Source organism: Xyrauchen texanus, chromosome 8 (assembly GCF_025860055.1).
Source record: "Xyrauchen texanus isolate HMW12.3.18 chromosome 8, RBS_HiC_50CHRs, whole genome shotgun sequence".
Classification (NCBI taxonomy): Eukaryota; Metazoa; Chordata; class Actinopteri; order Cypriniformes; family Catostomidae; genus Xyrauchen; species Xyrauchen texanus.
Genome location: NC_068283.1, coordinates 25,788,365 through 25,809,011, shown reverse-complemented (window position 1 = coordinate 25,809,011; position 20,647 = coordinate 25,788,365). Strand labels below are relative to the sequence as shown.

Here is a 20,647-nt window from a genome sequence, read left to right as displayed (position 1 = left end):
TCTTTCTCATTTCAAATCTGCTTTTCTCCTTTTCTGCTTTTCCTTTCTGCCTTCTCCCTTTGTGGTGTTTCCTTACTTCAGTGCTGTGTGCCAGTGAGACTGCTGCATTCACACCATTTCCACTGTTTTCAATGCTTTAAGCATTTTAGTTCTTTTTCTCTCCTTGTTTTTGTTGTATTTGGCGCCTCCTGTCTGTGGTATGATGTCTCACTCGGATTCCTCTGCAGTGGTCCAAACTGCATCACAGCAATCTTAGATGCAAACGTGTAATTCTGGGACATAGACTGTAGGAAAACATGAGACATTGGTGTGTCTTATTAACAAGGGTTGTATTATTATACCTGAAGTCCAATAGCATTATGATGTTAATCATAAAATTAGCTTGATTGTTCTCTTGATTTGTCTTTATCGACACAAAGGCAGGTAAAGATGAGTCTAGCTTGAGCTTAGGTTCAAGAAATGGTATGACAACTCCATGTTTCAACACTTAATAATGAATGGCACTTTTCATGAAAGGGTACTAAATAGGGCTTAAAGCTCTTTAAAAAAATTAAGTCATTTAACCTTCAAATATTGTTCCACCTCATGAGGACAAACTAAATATTATATGAGCTGTTTTAATCTCTTTTATTGTTTATGATGTTTGCCATTTTTGCAACACTGTAACTAAAAGTTGGAACAATTTAAAACCTTAATTTGTGTGATTCCACTGTTTCTAGATGTAAACATTAAACAAACATAGAATCAATAAATAGTATTTATGTTAAAAAAAATGGTAGAATGGGTCAGAATAGGGTTGCAGTCCACACTAATTTGTTTTATTTGAAACTTCAGCTTTTTCCAAAGTATGCGGTACTAGAGAGTGTTTTTCAATGCTGTTCCAGTGTGAATAAGAGGTGCAAACGTGGCAAAATCAACGTGTTTCCAAACAAAACATTTATTGGTGTGGACGTGGCCTTAGCCTTAATTAAGCCATGTCTCTTTGTTTTGTAGTTATCAAATGTTTAAATTATTTGTTGCTAACTTAAAGGTGCACTCAGTAACTTCTTGTTTGTTTCATCTTGGACTTACAATGACACCTAGTGGTGTGGATGCAGTATCATTCAAAATGAATAGTTTTCAGTGACAGATGCCATTGTAGAAAATCACTATTCACAATCAGCCATGATTAATTTAATCCACGAGTGAAAGTGTCCAATAACAAGACGGTTACTGAGATTCAGCTTGTCATGTGTCTAAATGGCAGCCCTCATGAGGGCACCCCTGCCCCATGCAGAATTAAACAGCTTTAATAAGGTTACTGATAAGAGTAGAGTCCTCATCTCATGTGAGTGGTCATGATTTTATACATATGTTTCAATTTTACAATTAGTTTCTAAGGGGAAAAAAATCACTGAGTGCACCTTTAATTTTATTTCGATAAGAGTTATAGTAATCTAACCTATAGTTAATTCTCAATTCAAAGAACATGAGATTTGTGCCTTTAGGCTTAAAAATGAAATGGGACACCTAATTTTACTCACTTCAATTTTACTTTATACTGTCAATGTACTCATCTTCTCATCTCTCTTTGTGTCTCCCTCCCTCCCTCTCTTTCTGTCTCGCTATCTCTTCTCTCTGTCTTCTCTCTGTTTTTAGTATGCGGCGTTCGGCTCGCTCCTGTTCATCCTCATCTCCATCTCAACATTTTGCTTGGAGACACACGAGGCCTTCAACACCATCACCAATAAGACAGAGAATGTGACAGTGGGGAACGTCACGCGGGAGGAGATTGTGTTTGAGGTAGTGACTGACAGATGGCTTACCTATGTAGAAGGAATGTGCGTCATCTGGTTCACCATCGAGGTGTTCGCCCGTGTCATCTTCTGCCCAGACAAGGCTGAGTTCTTCAAGAGCAGTTTGAACATCATCGACTTTGTAGCTATCCTACCCTTTTACCTGGAGGTGGCGCTGAGCGGCCTCTCTTCTAAAGCCGCCAAAGATGTGCTGGGCTTTTTGCGCGTGGTGCGATTCGTCCGAATCCTTCGAATCTTCAAGCTCACGCGCCATTTTGTGGGGCTAAGAGTGCTGGGCCATACTCTTCGTGCCAGTACCAATGAATTCTTGCTTCTCATCATCTTCCTTGCTCTTGGAGTGCTCATCTTCGCAACTATGATTTACTACGCTGAGCGCATCGGCGCAGACCCAGACGACATCACAGCAAGCAAACATACCACCTTCAAAAACATCCCCATAGGCTTCTGGTGGGCAGTGGTGACCATGACGACGCTGGGCTATGGTGACATGTATCCAGAGACGTGGTCTGGTATGTTAGTGGGCGCCCTTTGCGCCTTGGCGGGTGTGCTGACCATCGCCATGCCAGTCCCCGTCATTGTTAACAACTTCGGCATGTACTACTCTCTGGCCATGGCCAAGCAGAAGCTGCCCAAGAAAAAGAATAAGCACATCCCACGGGCTCCGCAGCCTGGATCGCCCAACTACTGTAAACCAGACGCCCTGGCCATGGCGACTGCCTCGCCACACAGGATCATGGGTAATGTGCTGGGCACTATGGTGGGCTCTGGAAGCATGGCAGGAGACTGTCCTCTTGCACAGGAGGAAATCATAGAGATTAACAGAGCAGGTGTGTGTGAGTGTGTATGTACACATGTGTTTACATGTCTTTGTGTGTGTGTCAAGCAGAATCGTCTATGCACCAAGAATAATCAAAATATTGTTGATCTTATATGTTGTTGCTGTTGACGCACAACACTTGTCCTGCACTTAGAAGTGAGTGTGATTTTGTGTCCATCACCCATCATAAAATAATATAAGAACTTTGAAAGGCTAAAAAGGTATGAGTGATTGCACTTATAGGTAGGCCCAGATGAAATCTGAAAAAATAAATAAATAAAATAAAACAGACTTTTCCAGAATGGACTTAAACATGGTAACATTTGTTAAAGGGATAGTTTACCCCAAAATGAAAAATTTTCATTTACTCACCCTCATGCCATCCCAGATGTGTATGACTTTCTGCTGATGTGTTCTGCTGAACACAAATGAATATTTTTAGAAGAATATTTCAGCTCTGTAGGTCCTCACAATGCAAGTGAATGGTGACAAGAACTTTGAAGCTCAAAAAGCACTTAAAGGCATTATGAAAGTAATCCATATTTCTCCAGTGGTCAAATCCATGTCTTCAGAACATATATGATAGGTGTGGGTGTGAAACAGAAACATATTTAAAAAATCTTTTTACCAAATCTCCACTTTCACTTTCGCAGTCTTCTTTTGCTTTTGGCGGTTCACATTAGGATAATTTATAGTAACAAAGGACTTAAATATTGTTCTATTTCTCACTTACACATATCATATCTCTTCTGAAGATATGGATTTAACCACTGGAGTCATATGGATTACTTTTATGTTGCCTTTATGTGCTTTTTGGAGCTTCAAAGTTCACGTGCACTGAACGGACCTACAGAGCTGATCTATTCTTCTAAAAAACTTTGTTTGTGCTCAGCAGAAAAAAGAAAATCACACATCTGGGATGGCATGAGGTGAATAAATGGTGAGAGAATTTTCATTTTGGGGTGAACTATCCCTTTAAACAGAGCTGAGACTACACTATTATTAGTAACTATAAACATTACACCAAATTACTCAAAAATAATGAATAATGCACACTCAATGTGTTGCTGTGATGTGTACAACTTTGTTTATACTGTATAATGACAACTTTTGAACAATGGCGGGCGTTCCAATTGAGCCTAAATCGTTTTGAATAATTATTCCATGAGTTTGTATTATATATTCTTTGTATTAGTCAATCTACACACACACACATATATATATATATATAGACAAATATTTGAGAGTATTAAGATGCAAATTTTATGGTCATGGCCATGCTTGACAGAAATGTTATTACATTTATAGCAGGATTATGCTTATACACGCACATATTTTTTAGATTACGTCCCAGAAAACATCCCAGACAATCCCACTCCCTCTCTTCCCTGCCCTGATCAACACTTCCAAAGTAAAATAAATATAAGCATGAACACAGCAACCAGCTCTCAGATCTGACAGCAAGTGGATGATGGACATGGAGCTCACAGTCCTATTTGTGTGTGTGTGTGTCTGTGTGTCTTTCTGCATATGACAGTGCCTGTCAAGATCAGCCAGCGAGTTCACACAGCCGAAAGAGCTCCTTCTGTCATTACTGTACAGAACACAGATATAAACACACCCCATGCTAAGATTAACATGAGGCAGATTAGTCACAACCCTCTCAGATTAACATATGCTATATTTGATTTATACAGAAAGCCTAGAAATGATTCAAATCTAGCACTTACCAACCACCATTTGTGAGTTAAAAAATATAGTTACCATTTGACTGGAAACTTTATGAGCACATAATACATGGTTTAAATTGAATTGTAAATACAATATTCTGATCCTCACGGATGTGAAAAAATCTATTAAAATCAACCTTCTACTTCATTGGACACGACTTGTGCGTCTTCTAAAACCTCAGTACTTACATTTGTTTTAAATTTAGGATATATATATATATATATATATTTTTTTTTTTTCATTGAGAACTCCACATAAGTGGAATATTCCTTACATTAAGCCACCAATATGAAAATATGAGGAACATAATCGTGATATGGCTTCATGTTTTGTGTCCAGCACAGTTTCACTGAGGGATGATGACTGGCTTATCTTGTATGTGATGCTGCAGGTGACACAGAGACCTCTGCTGGTCTTTAAAATGCACAACAACAACAAAAAAGAGAGCTAAAATTAATATTAGCCTTAGACAGTTTCATGGTCAGTACGAAATTTTGGATTAGACATTTTAAATCATCAGCACATTGCTCACATCTACTCTCTGCTGTGCCTCTCTGCTGATTTTCAAATTTCAACAATAAAGATACAGATTACAACACTACATTTTTAACACCAATGATACAGATGACTGTATTAGATCTGACATTGCATTGCATAAAATAAAATAAAATAACTGGACAATTTTTCATAAAAAGTAACAGATTCTGAAGTGGACAAAAGCTGAGTGGTTCAAAGTCCTCTTTTTTATTTATTTAAATTAGCTCTTTCTTGGAGTTCTGACTGCTAGAAGTTCTCAAGACATAAAAGACAACATAAACATCCCGAGCACATTTGCCCTCCTCTATCTTAGACTCCAACATGTAATGGACATGTACATGTAACTTTATACCTCTATAAAGTAGTATACAACTAAATAAAGAATACAAATTAAAGGTGACAATAAAGGTGTTATTTTAATGTTAATTTATTTTCTTATTTCTCATCTTAATATGCCAAGGCAACTATAAATAAGCCATTCATTGGCATATTATACTAAAAAGTGTCAACTCTGTGGCACTTTAATGGTGTGAAATTTAGGCCCTATGAGAGTGTTCAAGAGACTCGTTTGAAAATAATCAGCATTTGTGCAATTTCATTTAGTGATGCTAATGGCGCAGAAATTCCACACTTCACCTTTAAATGAAGTCATTTGTTTTGTCCCCTGTCCCCATGCATGTGTGAGTGTGTTTGTATTATTTGGTGGGTGGGGGAGGTGTTCAGATTCTGTAGCTGTTTTTATGCAGAGGTTTGTAAAGGTTTATAACTTAGCTGTCAGGGAAGTGTGTTATCTCTATTCTAGAGAACCCTATGTCATGACCTTTGCTATGGACCTTTGTTTCAAACATTACACATCCATTCATCACCTTTTGTCACCTGTCCAGTGTGTTTGTGTGTGTGTGTAAGCAGATTTCCTGGCTATTTACACTGCTTCTTTCTCAGATAAAGATGTGTAATTTCTTCAAATGAGGTCCAATTGCAGAACAGGTCTCTATGCCATTTTTTTCCTTCCTCCCTCCTCCCTCCTCATGTTTCTATCTCTTTCCTTGTCTTTAGCAGCGTTGCCCCATGGCTTATTTCTGTAAATTGTTGAGCAGTAACTCACGTCAGATTAGATTTGATAGCTGTGTCAAAAGCTATAAGAACAAGTGCCCCTGTAGCTTCTTTATTTAATGTGTGCATCTCACTATCCTTTTCCCGCTCTCCGACACACTTATTCATTTTGTGTATGATGTTGTGTGTGTGTGTGTGTATGTGTGTGTGTAATGTTCTGAGCCTGCTCCCCTGCACCATTTTAATCAAGTGACGCTGATGCTCTTTTGTCCTGTTCCCTCTCTGTCTTCCCCTCTCATTCTTTTCCTCCACCTTTTTGTTGCACATCTCTATTTCTGCTTCTTTTTATTCATCCCTTTTCATACAGATATTTCTCTTCCCTCCACCCAATGTTTTTTATGATATGATGACTCTCTAATATCATCAAATTTGACATATATGTGTCTCTAATTTTTCTTTCCTTCTTTTTTCTTCTTTCCTTCTTTTCTTCTTTTCTTTCTTCTTTCCTTCCTTCCTCTGTCAGACTCAAAGCAGAATGGTGATGCTGCAAATGCAGCTCTGGCTAATGAGGACTGTCCCAACATAGACCAGGTGCTGGGGCCAGATGACAGGAGTCCAGCCACTGGTGGTTTGGGAACAGGCACGGGGCGTGAGCGTTACCCCCATGATCGGGCCTGCTTCCTCCTCAGTACTGGAGAGTTCCGCACCACAGACAGCAATGTCAGGAAAGGTACGCAGCACCCACACACAAACAAATCTGATTATACTCACACTTTGAATATTCGTTGCAAAGAGCCATATCAAGAAAGGTAAGTTATTCAAGCTCAAGTGACTAAGTAGCTGGTAAACATCACAAATAACTACTGTAGTGATATTGAACTTTTACAAGCGTATATACATGCACACCTCACTATATGTTAAAACAGACACACTCACATCATGTAAAGAATAGCAGAGCTCCCAACCTTCTCCTTAAGCATTTCTCCTCATAATCACCACATTAATCATACTGAAGGGCCATCATCATTAATACACGCAGTAATAATTCAATTCATATCCTCGATAATAGCTTATAATCTTTGACAATGTCAGGATTTTTCATCAAAAATCATCATAGCACAATTTAAATAATTAACACTACATCAATATATCAAACATATTCACTGCATCTGGCAAACAAGCTCTTAAAATGCTCATCTATCTATCTATCTATCTATCTATCTATCTATCTATCTATCTATCTATCTATCTATCTATCTATCTATCTATCTATCTATCTATCTATCTATCTATCTATCTATCTATCTATCTATCTATCTATCTATCTACAGTATCTCTCTCTCTGTCTCTTTCTCTGTCTCTCTGTCTATTTGTCTGTCTGTCTATCTGTTTTTCTGTCTGTCTGTCTGTCTGGCTTGCTCTTGCTCTCATTCATTTATTATTTCATTCTCTTTCCCTCCCTGGATTTCCACCCTGCCTTGACTTTGTTTTTTGTCCATGTCGGCCCTTTCTCTCCATTCCTTCCTTCTTCTTTCCTCCTGATCTTCTTTTCCTCACACCCTCTCTATGTCACATCATCTTATATCTGTCCATGTTTTGTTCTACTTACTGCTAATGTCCTCCTTTCTATACCACACTATCCTGCTGCTGCCCCTTTCACCAACCTCCACTGATCCCAAATACACCCCTTTACACAACCAAATCCTACAACCCCTCCACAAAAACACTAGAAGCTGCAGTCGCCAACCCAGTCTCCCCCCCAGGAGAGGAGTGGTTCAAACCAGAAGGCCCACTGCTTCAGCAGGACCTCAATGCGAATTCTGCCTCTTCCTGGATCAAACCATAATGAAACAGAGGTAACACTCAAAAATGGCACATGTGATGCAGCATAGGGACTAGTTGATTCCACATTATCAAAATGTAATTCAGTATCTACATTTTCAATGTTTTATTACTGCATTCTACATTATTACCAATATGCTGTCTTTGAACACAAAATCCCACTAGTCCACATACACACGCACTACCCATTGTATGTATATTGCAAACATGCTCATACTTAAAGCAACAACAAATATGAAACATTAATAGTCACACTCTTGCACCAACAATTGCTAAACTGTAGTTCACACTTACACAAATCTTTCTATGAACTTTAAGAGACACTGATACCTGTATAAAAATGCATGATGTTTAATTATTTGTTAAGGGGGTTAGTAGTTTGAGGTGTAGCATATTACATTATACTGTATGCTTTTTATTTTTATTTTTTAGAAATGTGTAAATTTAAACTAATCTTCCATGAATATTTAATATTTGCATTGGCTAAATTGACACACCATTACTCACACTTTCTCTTTGAGTCACATGTGAATAATTGTTTGCTTGGACTGACATTACAAGTTCCATTGGATGTTTCCAGGATTAAGTGATGTTAAATTATATGAATGATTTCATTTTAGTGCTCACCTTTTCATAGTTCTCATAAAAGTCACCTCACTTTCTCTCTCACCCTCTTTCTCTCAATGTCTTTGTCTTTTCTTCCCTTTCAAGTAAACCTCTTTCATTCTAATCGGATTTGACTTTTCAGCTTGTTTTCGCTCAAACCTTTGATTCTTTCATCCATGTTTCTTATTTTCTTCCTCCCTATTTAATCAACTTCCTCACTCTTTTCTCTTGACTGAGCACTAGACTTTAAGGATTCCACTTTTGTTAATACTGTTAATGGTAATGTTAAATCAGAATCCTTCAGGCCAGAATAGTTCATAACACTCAAGTTCACACACCTAGCCTAATGATACAAATAACACCTTTGATTAATTAAAAATGTGTTAAATATGTTTCTTTCATGAGGGTTATTTGTTTGTATGTGTGTGTGTGTTTGGGGATGTTGTATTTTCTGATGTGTGTTTTGAGGTGCGCCTGTCTGATGAGCTGTTGTTGTGTTATCTCCTTCCTCAGGTTGTGTCGTGTCATGCGTTTGTATGTCAGCTCTTGTTGCTACACTGTTACACTGTCTTCCCTTGTTTGTGTGTTGTCGTGTGTATGCACTGTATTCCATTTGGTGTTGCTGTGACTTCTTCCTCCTTTTTCTCCCTAACAGTGACCTTTCACCTTAGTAAAGTGCCCCTCAAGTCTTCATTTGCAGAGTTTGTGCAAGATTTCAGTGCTCACTATGATTTGTCACATTTCACACTCACACTGTTGACCAGGCAGAGGTTAAAAAAAGGGCAATGCTGACGTCTCCCACCTCTGACTTCATGCCTAGGGGTTTTGGTGAACGGTCACTGAGAGGGGTTGTGTTTTATTTGCTTTTTATTTGTATAAAGCTGGTTTCTTCTCTCTCCTGGAACTGCTCTCCTCTCTGGGGTCAACTGACCAGTGTTTCATCACAGCCAATGGACGAGCCACTAGAAACAGTGAGCTCCAATGTTCCAGCTATGAATATCGTTGTATATTACTGCGTCAGAAATGAACTTTTCAATATTTGCTCCCAATAGAATTCAGTTGCTTTTCAGAGGGCATTTTTCCCCGAATACAGATATCTGACAGCTACATGTTACTCCATAACTAGATAGAATATTTTGAAAGATACACTACAAGGCCAAACATATGTGGACATTTGTGCTGATATTTGGCACTGATGCAGCCTGATCTCATGAAAATTATGCAACTGGCGTCATTTTTCCAAAATAATATTACGTGGCTCCAGGTGAAATGGCCACTGAGTGGTGCTAAAAGGGATTTTACATTTCTCCCAAGAAAAATATTTTTTTTCCCCCTTTTCCTCCACAATTTGGAATGCCCAATTCCCAATGTGCTCTAAGTCCTCGTGGTGGCACAGTGACTCGCCTCAATCCGGGTGACGAGCGTTACCGCAGAGACATAGTGCGTGTGGAGGCTTCACGCTATTCTCTGCGGCATCCATGCACAACTCACCACATGCCCCACCGAGAGCGAGAACCACATTATAGTGACCACAAGGAGGTTACCCAATGTGACTCTACCCTCCTTAGCAACCGGGCCAATTTGGTTGCTTAGGAGACCTGGCTGCAGTCACTCAGCACACCCTGGATTTGAACTTGCGACTCCAGGGGTGGTACTAGTCAGTGCCTGTACTCGCTGAGCTACCCAGGCCTGAAAAGGTTAATGCTTGTCAAGTTTTAAATTAACAAACCTATCCTAAATCCTAAACATAAACCTAATTAATAGCATCAAGAAAAGCAAATGTGGGAGGAAAAACAGATGAGGTTTTGACGGTCCTTACTCTAATGAGTTTTAATTTGGGCTCTCATTCAATTATAATTTGAATCAAATGAATTACACGAGATGTCGATTAATTTATCGAAATAATCGCATATATAAATGTTTGCTGAGAAAGGCCCTCAAATAACAATTGTTCATTATATAATGATTAAATAATTATAAATAGTTATATTTAAGTAATTATATATAATAATAATACTACTGCAAATATAGATGCATAAAAGAGTGTTAATGTGCAGAATACAGGCAAAAGAATAATATTAGGCATATCTTACTTTGGGCAGATGTGTGAATGGCTTTCGGATGCAGATGGAACATGAGTAAATGGGCACTTAAGAGTATTTGAGTAGATTTAATTCCTTTGTAGACTCATTAAACAAAAAGATTGCATGACATGTTCTTGGAAAATGTCTCTACGGGAACGATCAAACAGATGTAGGTACATTTGCACCAGCTTGCTAATAACTCTGCATGCCGGTGTGTTCATGTTGAATGATCTTAACTGACTGAATGGGAATTAGCTGTCGGCCTCAAAGTAGGTGGAGCTCCAGGTCACACCCGCCGATGACATGGACCAATGTCAGTTAGGTGTTTAGCAGCCAGTAAGAAGATTTCCTGAAAGTTCACCTTTGCGAGCTGTTACAAACCACCGAAGCTATCTTAAAAACACCTTTTTTTTTCCTTTTCCTTTTTTTCCTCTCTAAATGACTTCACACCTGTTCATTCTTCGATTTCATTGGAAGTGTGCAGGGGCCTTTAATAATCAATTTCTTAATGGACCTCGATTTGTGCATAGGAGTATGTGCACAGTGTAGAGGTCATTCTGGAACAGAAAAGGCCTTGCCCAAACTGTTGCAACAAAGTTGGAAGTATACAATTCTCTAGATTCACTGTATGGTGTAGCACTAAGATTTGTTTTCACTGAACTAGCCAATCCTGTTAATTAGGAAGGAGTAACCCCATACTTTTGGCCAAATAGTGTATCAAATATTAGAAAGCAGATAAAAATATATAGGAATTTACAGAAATTAGATTTTTTTTCCCTTCAATTTTTAATATATGTAATTTTTTTTGTCACAATCACTAACATTTTCACCTAGAGTTTTGGTTCATTTCTGACCCTGGTATCTCATAACGTGGGGCTCAACACTGATCCAGTTCAAAGCTTAGGGCCACTTCTGCCCCCTGCAAAAACATATTCGAATTGCTCTCTAGAGCTGTGCTGAAACAGTGGCCTATGATGCTGTTAGGTTGTGTGCTACAGTCCTGTAGTCTAACTGATCAGGGACACACTTCTGTCCCACATACCCAAAATACACATACTGAGGTGCGCAGTCCGGTTGACAAATAGTCTAGAAAGTGACACATGAACATGGGAGAGAGGCTGATAAACAGAGATAAAAAGAGATAAACAGCTGGGGTTGTATAATAGAAACATCCTAATACTAGAATCCTATCTTATCTCTTACATGTCAATTTCAGTCAGGATTTCATTTAAAACTTATCAGATATTAACTGATAATTAAATAGATTTTTCTGTAATACAGCCCCTGGATAGACGTACACAGACCAGACAGACCAGATATTTAGGATAAAAAAAACACACATACATACATACATACAGGTAAGTTCATGAAGGGCTGTAATGACATACCTGGGCTGTTGCCATGGTAATAGGACACAATATTCTCTGATGCAGTTGTTACCACTGGACACTGCAAAGTTTTCTAAAAACTAGGTTTAGAGCCAAATGGAAAATCAGGGCAAAATGGCCACATATAACCATATAACCCCTTGTGAGGCCTTTCGTCCTTAAAGACTCACCCTCATGCCATCCTAAATGTGTATTTCTTATTTTTTATTAGAATATCTCATCTCTGTAGGTCCATACAATGCAAGTGAATGGTGACCAGAGAGTAATCCATACAACTCTAGTGGTTTAATCCATGTCTTCTGAAGCGATATGATAGGTGTGGGTGAGAAACAGATCAATATTTAAGTCCTTTTTTTTACTATCAATCTCCACTTTTGACCAGCCCCAACCAGTAGGAGGCAGAATGTGAAAGTGAAATTTACTTCCACACCAGAATGTGCAAGTGAAAGTGGAGATTTACAGTTAAAAAGGGACTTAAATATTGATCGGTTTCTCACCCACACATATCATATTGCTTCAGAAGACATTGACACTGGAGTTCTATGGAATACTTTTATACTGCTTTATGGGCCTTCAAAGTTCTGGTCACAATTCACTTGTGTTGTATGGACATACAGAGCTGAAACATTCATTTTTTAAATCTTTATTTGTGTTCTGCTGAAGAAAGAAAGTCAATCACATCTGGGATGGCATGAAGGTGAGTAAATGATGAGAGAATATTCTTGTTTGAGTGAACTATACAATTAATGTGAGCATTCTCCTTCTCTGTCTTTTTCTCTCTCACTCTTGCTCTTTTTCTGTGTGCCCACAGTCTGTGTTTTACTGTGGTTATACTCTCTCATCAAATACACTTTGAAATCTGTTGACCAATGCCATAGAGCACTGGTCAGGAAAGGTCAAAAGTTTGGAGAGGTTGAACACAGTGAAGTTTTTGCACTTTTTATTTTTAGATTCCATAATATTGACCTGCAGTTTGTGTTTATAGGGTTGTCAGGAGGTGTATACGTTTATATACAAAATATACAGTATGCACAGTATACGCTGTTTCAGTTTAAGTTTGTGCTATTGCTTTTTCTGTGTGTTCTTTTAAAACATGTTTAAGTTTACTTCTCTCCTTCTCTTCCCTAAATCACCACAGCATGCATTCTTTTTCTCTTTTCTCCCCACTCTTTCCTCTGTCTTTCTGTTTCTACTGTCTGCCCTCTCACTCCTTCCTGCCCACTGTTGCTAAGGAAACAGTGGAAGAGAGCATTCTGGGACTAAGCAAAACATAATGACTATACAACAAAAGGGTTGAAGATTGTTCAAGCTATTCCGTGCACAGATATTTGGCCTTCCAAAAACTGTGCAAATTGATTAACCTTGTTTAAACTTTAATATCCATTTGCTCCCAAGATGCACTAAGGTGATTATAATTATTATTTTATTGCTGTTGTGCATTGAAAAACCATCCCATAAAGTGCTCTTTTGAAGTGGTGCTATTTTTTTATTTTTTTGTTGCTGTTGCTTGTGTTTTATATCTTCTGAGAGGACCTCAGCATATTGAGAGGTTTGACAGACACCCTTGGTCCAGCCATTGTCTGACTCTGGCGGTGAAGCTAAATGTGTGCAGAACTCCAGACTGGATGTTGACTGGCGGCACTGTGGTCATCTTCCTCTCTAGCCATTGTCTTAAAACATAGAAATAATGCTGCACTGCAGGGCTGCAGTCCCCCCCCACCCCCTTTACTCTCTCTCTCTGTCTCTCTCTCTCTCTGTCTCTCTCTGTCTGTCTCTCTCTCCTTCCCTCTCTCTCTCTCTCTCTGTCTCTCTCTCCTTCCCTCTCTCTCTCTGTCTCTCTCTCTCTCTCTCTCTCTCTCTCTCTGCAGACTGATTGATTTTCCCCTTTACTTTCATTTAACCTCACTTCTCACTGTAACACAAAAGCATCAGGATTCTCTCCCCAGGGGTCCTTATAAGCTAGACAATTCATTAGCAGTTTACCATATTATGTATCACCATATACATAAACGGTGCTCCATGTCCTTTCCGGTTTATTTTTGAAGTTGTCTCAAAAGATGCTTGCTACAGTTTGAGCTGTGCGTAAACTTTTAAATATCTGACAATATGGATATACTTAGTCTTTAAATGTTAACATGACTGCTCAAATGAATTAAATTATAGATTAGTTGTAAATATATGCTGTAGTATATCTAAAAAGAAGTCCCAAATGCTTTCCAACATCACCTAAATTAATAAACAAACTGGCATAATTGCTGAATCACGAATCCAGTCCAGTTTCCTAGTCATTCAGCAGTTCCCATAGATGTTAAAGCCAACTGTCAGAGTTCCAGATTTCATCAGTGTGAGATTTTGACTGCAGTGCAGTAAAAATTGAGTAGAGAAATATAGCTGAGAGGTGAATGACCTGGCCGATAATGCTTCTAGAGGGGTCAATACTCTCATTCTGTTCAGGTCACTGGCCTTCAGGGGGAACCTCACTTGAGGTATTGTGCTTACACTGGCCCATTTAGAACACATCCCCTACAAAAATTAATTCATTTGAATGTTTCTGTTATATTTCTTTATAAGGAGCCCTGGTTCTATTGTGAAGTGCTGCATTATGTGGGGGTCAGTGTTTGGTAGTGGGCCAGTCTGAGCCAGCTATGGCTTCTGTGATTGGTTGACCAGAATTTACTGATGATGTCACAGGTACAATGGAGATTTTAGTTGCATGAGGCTTTTTATTTGAGAATCAATAATACATGATTTTTGGTAATTCCACTTCAATTTTATGGTATGGTAAATCAGGTTTACTTTTAGTTAGAGGTTACTGAAATGTTGCTTTCTATGAAAGGTGAGGGAAAGAAACTACAGCTAGTGTTTGAGAAGCAAAGTAATTTTTTGTCTCTTAAATCGAACTGTTCAAAGTGAATGGAATGTGTATGAATGTCACTTTATGACCATGACTGACTGTGTCCTGCATGTATGATACTATCATACATGATCTGAATATTCTTTCACAGCGTGTGTTGTTTTGTTGTGTGCTGTACTGTCTGAGACTAAATGTCAAAACCACACACAATCTTTTTGTCTGTTATGTATTTGGCTGCATATTTTAAAAATATGACATGTAAAACACCCTCATCGGGTACTGTTCTATATGTTCATGGGATTATATGATTAACTCCTTACAGTGTTGAATGTTCTGTACCATTCTGTGCATCTATATGCTGCATTTAAAGGTGATTTTTTTTTTCTGAATGTACATTGTCAATTGTAACATACAGAGCTCCAGTACCTCATCACATATATCTGATCAATGTTCCCTGTATTATTTTTGGTCATTTATTCTTAGTGTTGTGTTTTTCTTTATTGTGTAATTTTTGTGTACTGTTATTTGTTGTGTTGTGCTGTGTCTTTATGTTATGCTGTGTCTAAATCATACATGCATATGTGATGTAACATGTATGTATGAGACTACCAGTGTTTGTGTTGTGTGTCTAATGGAAGAACAAATATCCACTGGTGGATATTGCAAATATTAACCTGGATATAACCATACAAATGTCATGATATACTGTGCATGAAGTCAAACACACTACTGATGATTAGCTAGATTATAGACTGTAATGCATATGTCTAAAACATTTTTTTCTAGATATTAATTGGATCTGAGCCTCTTAAAAGGTGAAGTGTGTAATTTCTGCTGTTTTACAAAAATATTACTTTCAAACAGGTTTCCTAAACACACTTGCTCTGGCATTATTACAACAAACAGACAGCTATAGTCATATATACAGGTGAAACTCGAAAAATTAGAATATCGTGCAAAAGTTCATTAATTTCAGTAATTCAACTTAAAAGGTGAAACTAATATATTATATAGACTCATTACAAGCAAAGTAAGATATTTCAAGCCTTTATTTGATATAATTTTGATGATTATGGCTTACAGCTTATGAAAACCCCAAATTTAGAATCTCAGAAAATTAGAATATTACATGAAATCAATAAAAAACAGGATTTTAAATACAGAAATGTCGGCCCACTGAAACGTATAATCATGCATATGTACTCAGTACTTGGTTTGGGCCCCTTTTGCATTAATTACTGCCTCAATGCGGCGTGGCATGGATGCTATCAGCCTGTGGCACTGCTGAGGTGTTATGGAAGACCAAGATGCTTCAATAGCGGCCTTCAGCTCTTCTGCATTGTTTGGTCTCATGTCTCTCGTCTTTCTCTTGGCAATGCCCCATAGATTCTCTATGGGGTTCAGGTCAGGCGAGTTTGCTGGCCAATCAAGCACAGTAATACCATGGTCATTGAACCAGGTTTTGGTACTTTTGGCAGTGTGGGCAGGTGCCAAGTCCTGCTGGAAAATGAAGTCAGCATCTCCATAAAGCTTGTCTGCTGAAGGAAGCATGAAGTGCTCTAAAATGTCCCGGTAGACGGCTGCGTTGACTCTGGACTTAATAAAGCACAGTGGACCAACACCAGCCGATGACATGGCTCCCCAAACCAACACAGACTGTGGAAACTTCACACTGGACTTCAAGCATCTTGGATTGTGTGCCTCTCCATTCTTCCTCCAGATTCTGGGACCTTGGTTTCCAAATGAGATGCAAAATTTGCTCTCATCAGAAAAGAGGACTTTGGACCACTGAGCAACAGACCAGTTCTTTTTTTCTTTAGCCCAGGTAAGACGTTTGACATTTGAAGCTCATGTCCAGGACCCGTCTCTGTGTGGTGGCTCTTGATGCAGTAACTCCAGCCTCAGTCCACTCCTTGTGAAGCTCCCCCACACATTTGAATGGCCTTTTCCTGACAATCCTCTCCAGGCTACGGTCATCCCTGCTGCTTGTGCACCTTTATCTTCCACACTTTTCCCTTCCACTTAACTTTCTATTAATGTGCTTTGATACAGCACTTTGAGAACATCCAACTTCTTTTGCAATTACCTTTTGAGGCTTTCCCTCCTTGTGGAGGGTGTCAATGATGGTTTTCTGCACAACTGTCAGGTCAGCAGTCTTCCCCATGATTGTGAATTCAACTGAACCAGACTGAGAGACCATTTAAAGGCTCAGGAACCCTTTGCAGGTGTTTGGATTAGCTGATTAGAGTGTGACACTTTGAGCCTACAATACTGAACCTTTTCACAATATTCTAATTTTCTGAGATTCTGAATTTGGGGTTTTCATAAGCTGTAAGCCATAATCATCAAAATTATATCAAATAAAGGCTTGAAATATCTTACTTTGCTTGTAATGAGTCTATATAATATATTAGTTTCACCTTTTAAGTTGAATTACTGAAATTAATGAACTTTTGCACAATATTCTAATTTTTCGAGTTTCACCTGTATGTATATATATATATATATATATATATATATATATATATATATATATATATATATATATATATATTCTGTAGTTGTCTCTTAATATTAAGATGGGATACAAGAAAGTATTTTAACATTGAAATTAAACCCACTTCACCTTTAAGTCAAGCAATGCTAGTTACTGCAGTCAGACCAAAATTTGACCAAAGCTTTCAACACAGTATATTAAAGTTTGTTTAATTACTTCACAAAAGTGAAACCATCATGTGGTTAATATTTTTGCCACATACTAATGCTCACCTTCCATCCCACCCCTAGGCCACTTGTACAGTCCTCGTAGTGTTACTAAAGTTTGACATGAGGTACGTACACAGCAGAAAGGGATTTCCATCCATGTCAGGACAAGGGCTTACCCTCTGTGGGCTTATTAGCATGATGAAGCCATCAAAAACCATGCTAAGCTATGAAGCTATAATGTTAAGGCTCAGTGCTCTGCGCTTTATGCATTCTGAGAACTTGATTATCACCCTGACAATTTTGATAAGTTGTCCGAGGCCTACCATACTGCACAGCCTTGCATAGGCTACCGCTCTTAAAATTACAGAGATTAACTAAAAGCCACATTTAATTATAAAGTCAACATACAACATTACTCCCCATCTCTAACACAGATACTAAATTAATTCAGGAGCACATAGTCTGTCTAGCTAAGGACTTGAAATGCACCAGCACAAAACGCTGTAGTAATTCATCACACTCAACATCTCACCAAAGCATCTCAGTGTTGCATGTTTGAGGCTTGTGAGTGTAAGCTGTTTTTTTGTGTGTATGATGTAGATAATTAGATTTATTGACAGATCAATGAATATGCTGGAATAATTATGCTGTATTGAATACTGAATATTGAATATTACATAGGGAAAGGGCGGTGTTTTCAGGCAGTGTTATTAGACTTTGTCTCTTAAATAAATATTCAGTTTTCTTTTCACTTTGCTTTGAGATTGACGGGGATTGATGTACAAGTTACATTTACTTCTGTTGTGCTCAATGTTTCATTTTCAATTAATTTTTATTTTTTTAAATGCACAGCAATGCACTAATTATCAAACGTAATCTTACTCCAAAAAAGTCAGTGTACATGCTCAATGCCCTAACGAGGCAGAGCGTATGCAGTAGGGATGTGCCCAAAGCCGAATACTGGTTTTGGAAAGGCACAAATAATGACTTCAAAATGAATAACAATTAATCCAAATAATAGAAAAAGATATCAGTTTAACTGATTATCCAAGTACAAGGATAAAGTGAAATTTTATATAAACATATCCAAAAATACAATTAATTTGTGAGTCTTTGAAGCCAGTTTTACAAAAGTGTAAACCTTATAAATGAAAATGTGCAGGGTGTGATTTCAAATCGGTTAACTGCAGAGACTGTAAACAGAGTCGAGACCGTGGAGCTTGTCGAGAGTAACATTAACTAAGATGCTACATAATGTGAATTTTTTACTTCTTGAAATGTCTATGGTAATGTATCACACGATTCACAATAATGATTTTCATGTATTCTTTTATAAACCAAACTGAGCGTGATGTTAAACTCCTGACCTGAAGTGATGATTGCACAGGTTTTGTCTGTCTGTCTCTTAAAGTTGGCCACATTTATATCCACATCAGCGATTAAGGCAACTAAATCTGGTTAAGACTTAATTCCAAAAAAAGGTTTAAATGAATAGAGTGTACATCTATTCTGAATATACCTGCACACGTCAAACTATGAAAGGGAAAGATGCTAGACATACACCTGGTTCTATCGGAATACAGATACAGATAATTTTGCAATATGAACAGATACAGATACAATTAATGGCTTTGCTGCACACCCCTAATATGCATTCTCTAAGCCTAGCCCGACTTGAAGTGAGGAGAAGAGAACAACTGCAGGTTAACAATCTTAACCCTAAAGGGGGTTGCCAGCACTTTGGGCACATAACCTTCTCTGGGCTTGAGAATAGCTTTTGTCAGGCCTGGTCCGAACTCTAATAAAGAGTTATTGACCAAAAGGGCCTGAAGGTCCCCAACACGTTTTTCTGATGCCATAGCGAGTAGAAGCGCAGTCTTCAGTGAGAATATCCCTGTTAAAAAAATGTAATTCTCATGCTGGTCTAAGCTGGTTAATGCTGGTTAGTGCTGATTTGTAGCTTGTCTAGCTAGTGGCTGGTTGGTTTACCAGCATGGTCTTTCAGGTGAAGCTGGTTTAGATAATTAAAAAGCCTGGTAGGGCCACTAGCACATCAGCATGCCATGCTGGGGGCCAGCACACAAAACACAACTTAAACTGGTGACTAGCAATGCTGGATTTACTGACAAGCCCTTAATGAGGTCAGGAGTAGCCGCTATGGCAGGGAAATATACTTTGATCATGGATGGAGTGAGTCCTGCATCCAAACAGCAGCCTCGTTGAGGGGTCCTTGGCCTCTAGTGTGGTGTTTAACACTGGTTGTGGCCTTGGTGACAAATTTGTGTCCATCTATCTTGGTGAGCATCACACATTTCCAATAAAATTAGGCCCTCCTCCAAATAGCTAGCATGGACAAACAGTGACATATCACTAGGGGGTGGTGGTGACCATGACACCAGGCATTATGAGGGACCCTTGAGTTGAGCCAGCACTGGAGAGGTCTCATTTTTAGTAAGCCTGGTGGGGTTACGGCGGCTTCAGAGGCCATCGAACCCAGCGCTATGCTGAAAATTATGCAATGGCACGTTTTTTCCCAGCTTGAAATTCTTCATTTGTAATAGAATGGACTAAAAGCATTCATTGTTCAAATGAGCCAACATGGCAACCAAGTTGAGTTTCATTCCTAGGAAGGATAAATGCTCTTTGTCCAGTTTAACCTGAGTCTTAACTACTCCAGTTGCATCAGCAACCGATCTCTGTGCTTGCAAAGATATGCCTCTGATTGAGCCAGTAACAGCCAATTCTCTAAGTAATTCAATATGCATATGCCACTCAGCTTCAGCAGAGCCAGCACTGCATTGACACATTTTGTGAATGTGTGAGGAGCCAGGGACAACCTGAAAGGTAAGACCTTGAACTGGTTTGCAGTTCCCTTGAAGGCGAATCTGCCTCTGACAAGGAGCAATCTGCACAAGAAAGTTTGCATCTTTCAGGTCGATGGATACAAACCAGTCCAGAGAGCTGACATAACACAACATCTGTCTCTGAGTTACCATCTTGAAGGAATACTTCTTAAAGTGTTTGATTCAAGGGTCTCAAGTGTAGTATGGGCTTATTTTTGGTGATCAGAAAAAAAGGCTGTAGAAATCTTTCTGTTCTTCTCCTGTCGGTACACACACTATTGCATCTTTAGGGAGGTGAATCTGTACCTCTGGGTATACAATTTTAATGTCCCACACCTGTATGGTGGAGGAGAGACTGTCATTGATGTATGACGGCCGCTATTTAAACTG

At 38.6% G+C, this 20,647-nt stretch overlaps 1 protein-coding gene across 4 annotated transcripts in view; it reads left to right on the top strand.

Moving 5' to 3' along the window:
* Nucleotides 1-20,647, top strand: part of LOC127647551 (potassium voltage-gated channel subfamily C member 1-like) — a 91,163-nt gene that overhangs the window by 52,827 nt on the left and 17,689 nt on the right. For 3 of the 4 annotated variants that reach the window (XR_007971071.1, XM_052131849.1, XM_052131850.1), the window contains exons 3-4: nucleotides 1,639-2,623; nucleotides 6,458-6,664. Coding sequence is in view for 2 of the 4 variants with exons in the window: in XM_052131849.1 (XP_051987809.1) it covers nucleotides 1,639-2,623; nucleotides 6,458-6,664 (1,192 nt within the window). In the remaining 2 variants the exon portion in view is untranslated. The remainder of the gene's footprint in view (nucleotides 1-1,638; nucleotides 2,624-6,457; nucleotides 6,665-20,647) is intronic. The other variant, XR_007971072.1, reaches the window with a different exon arrangement.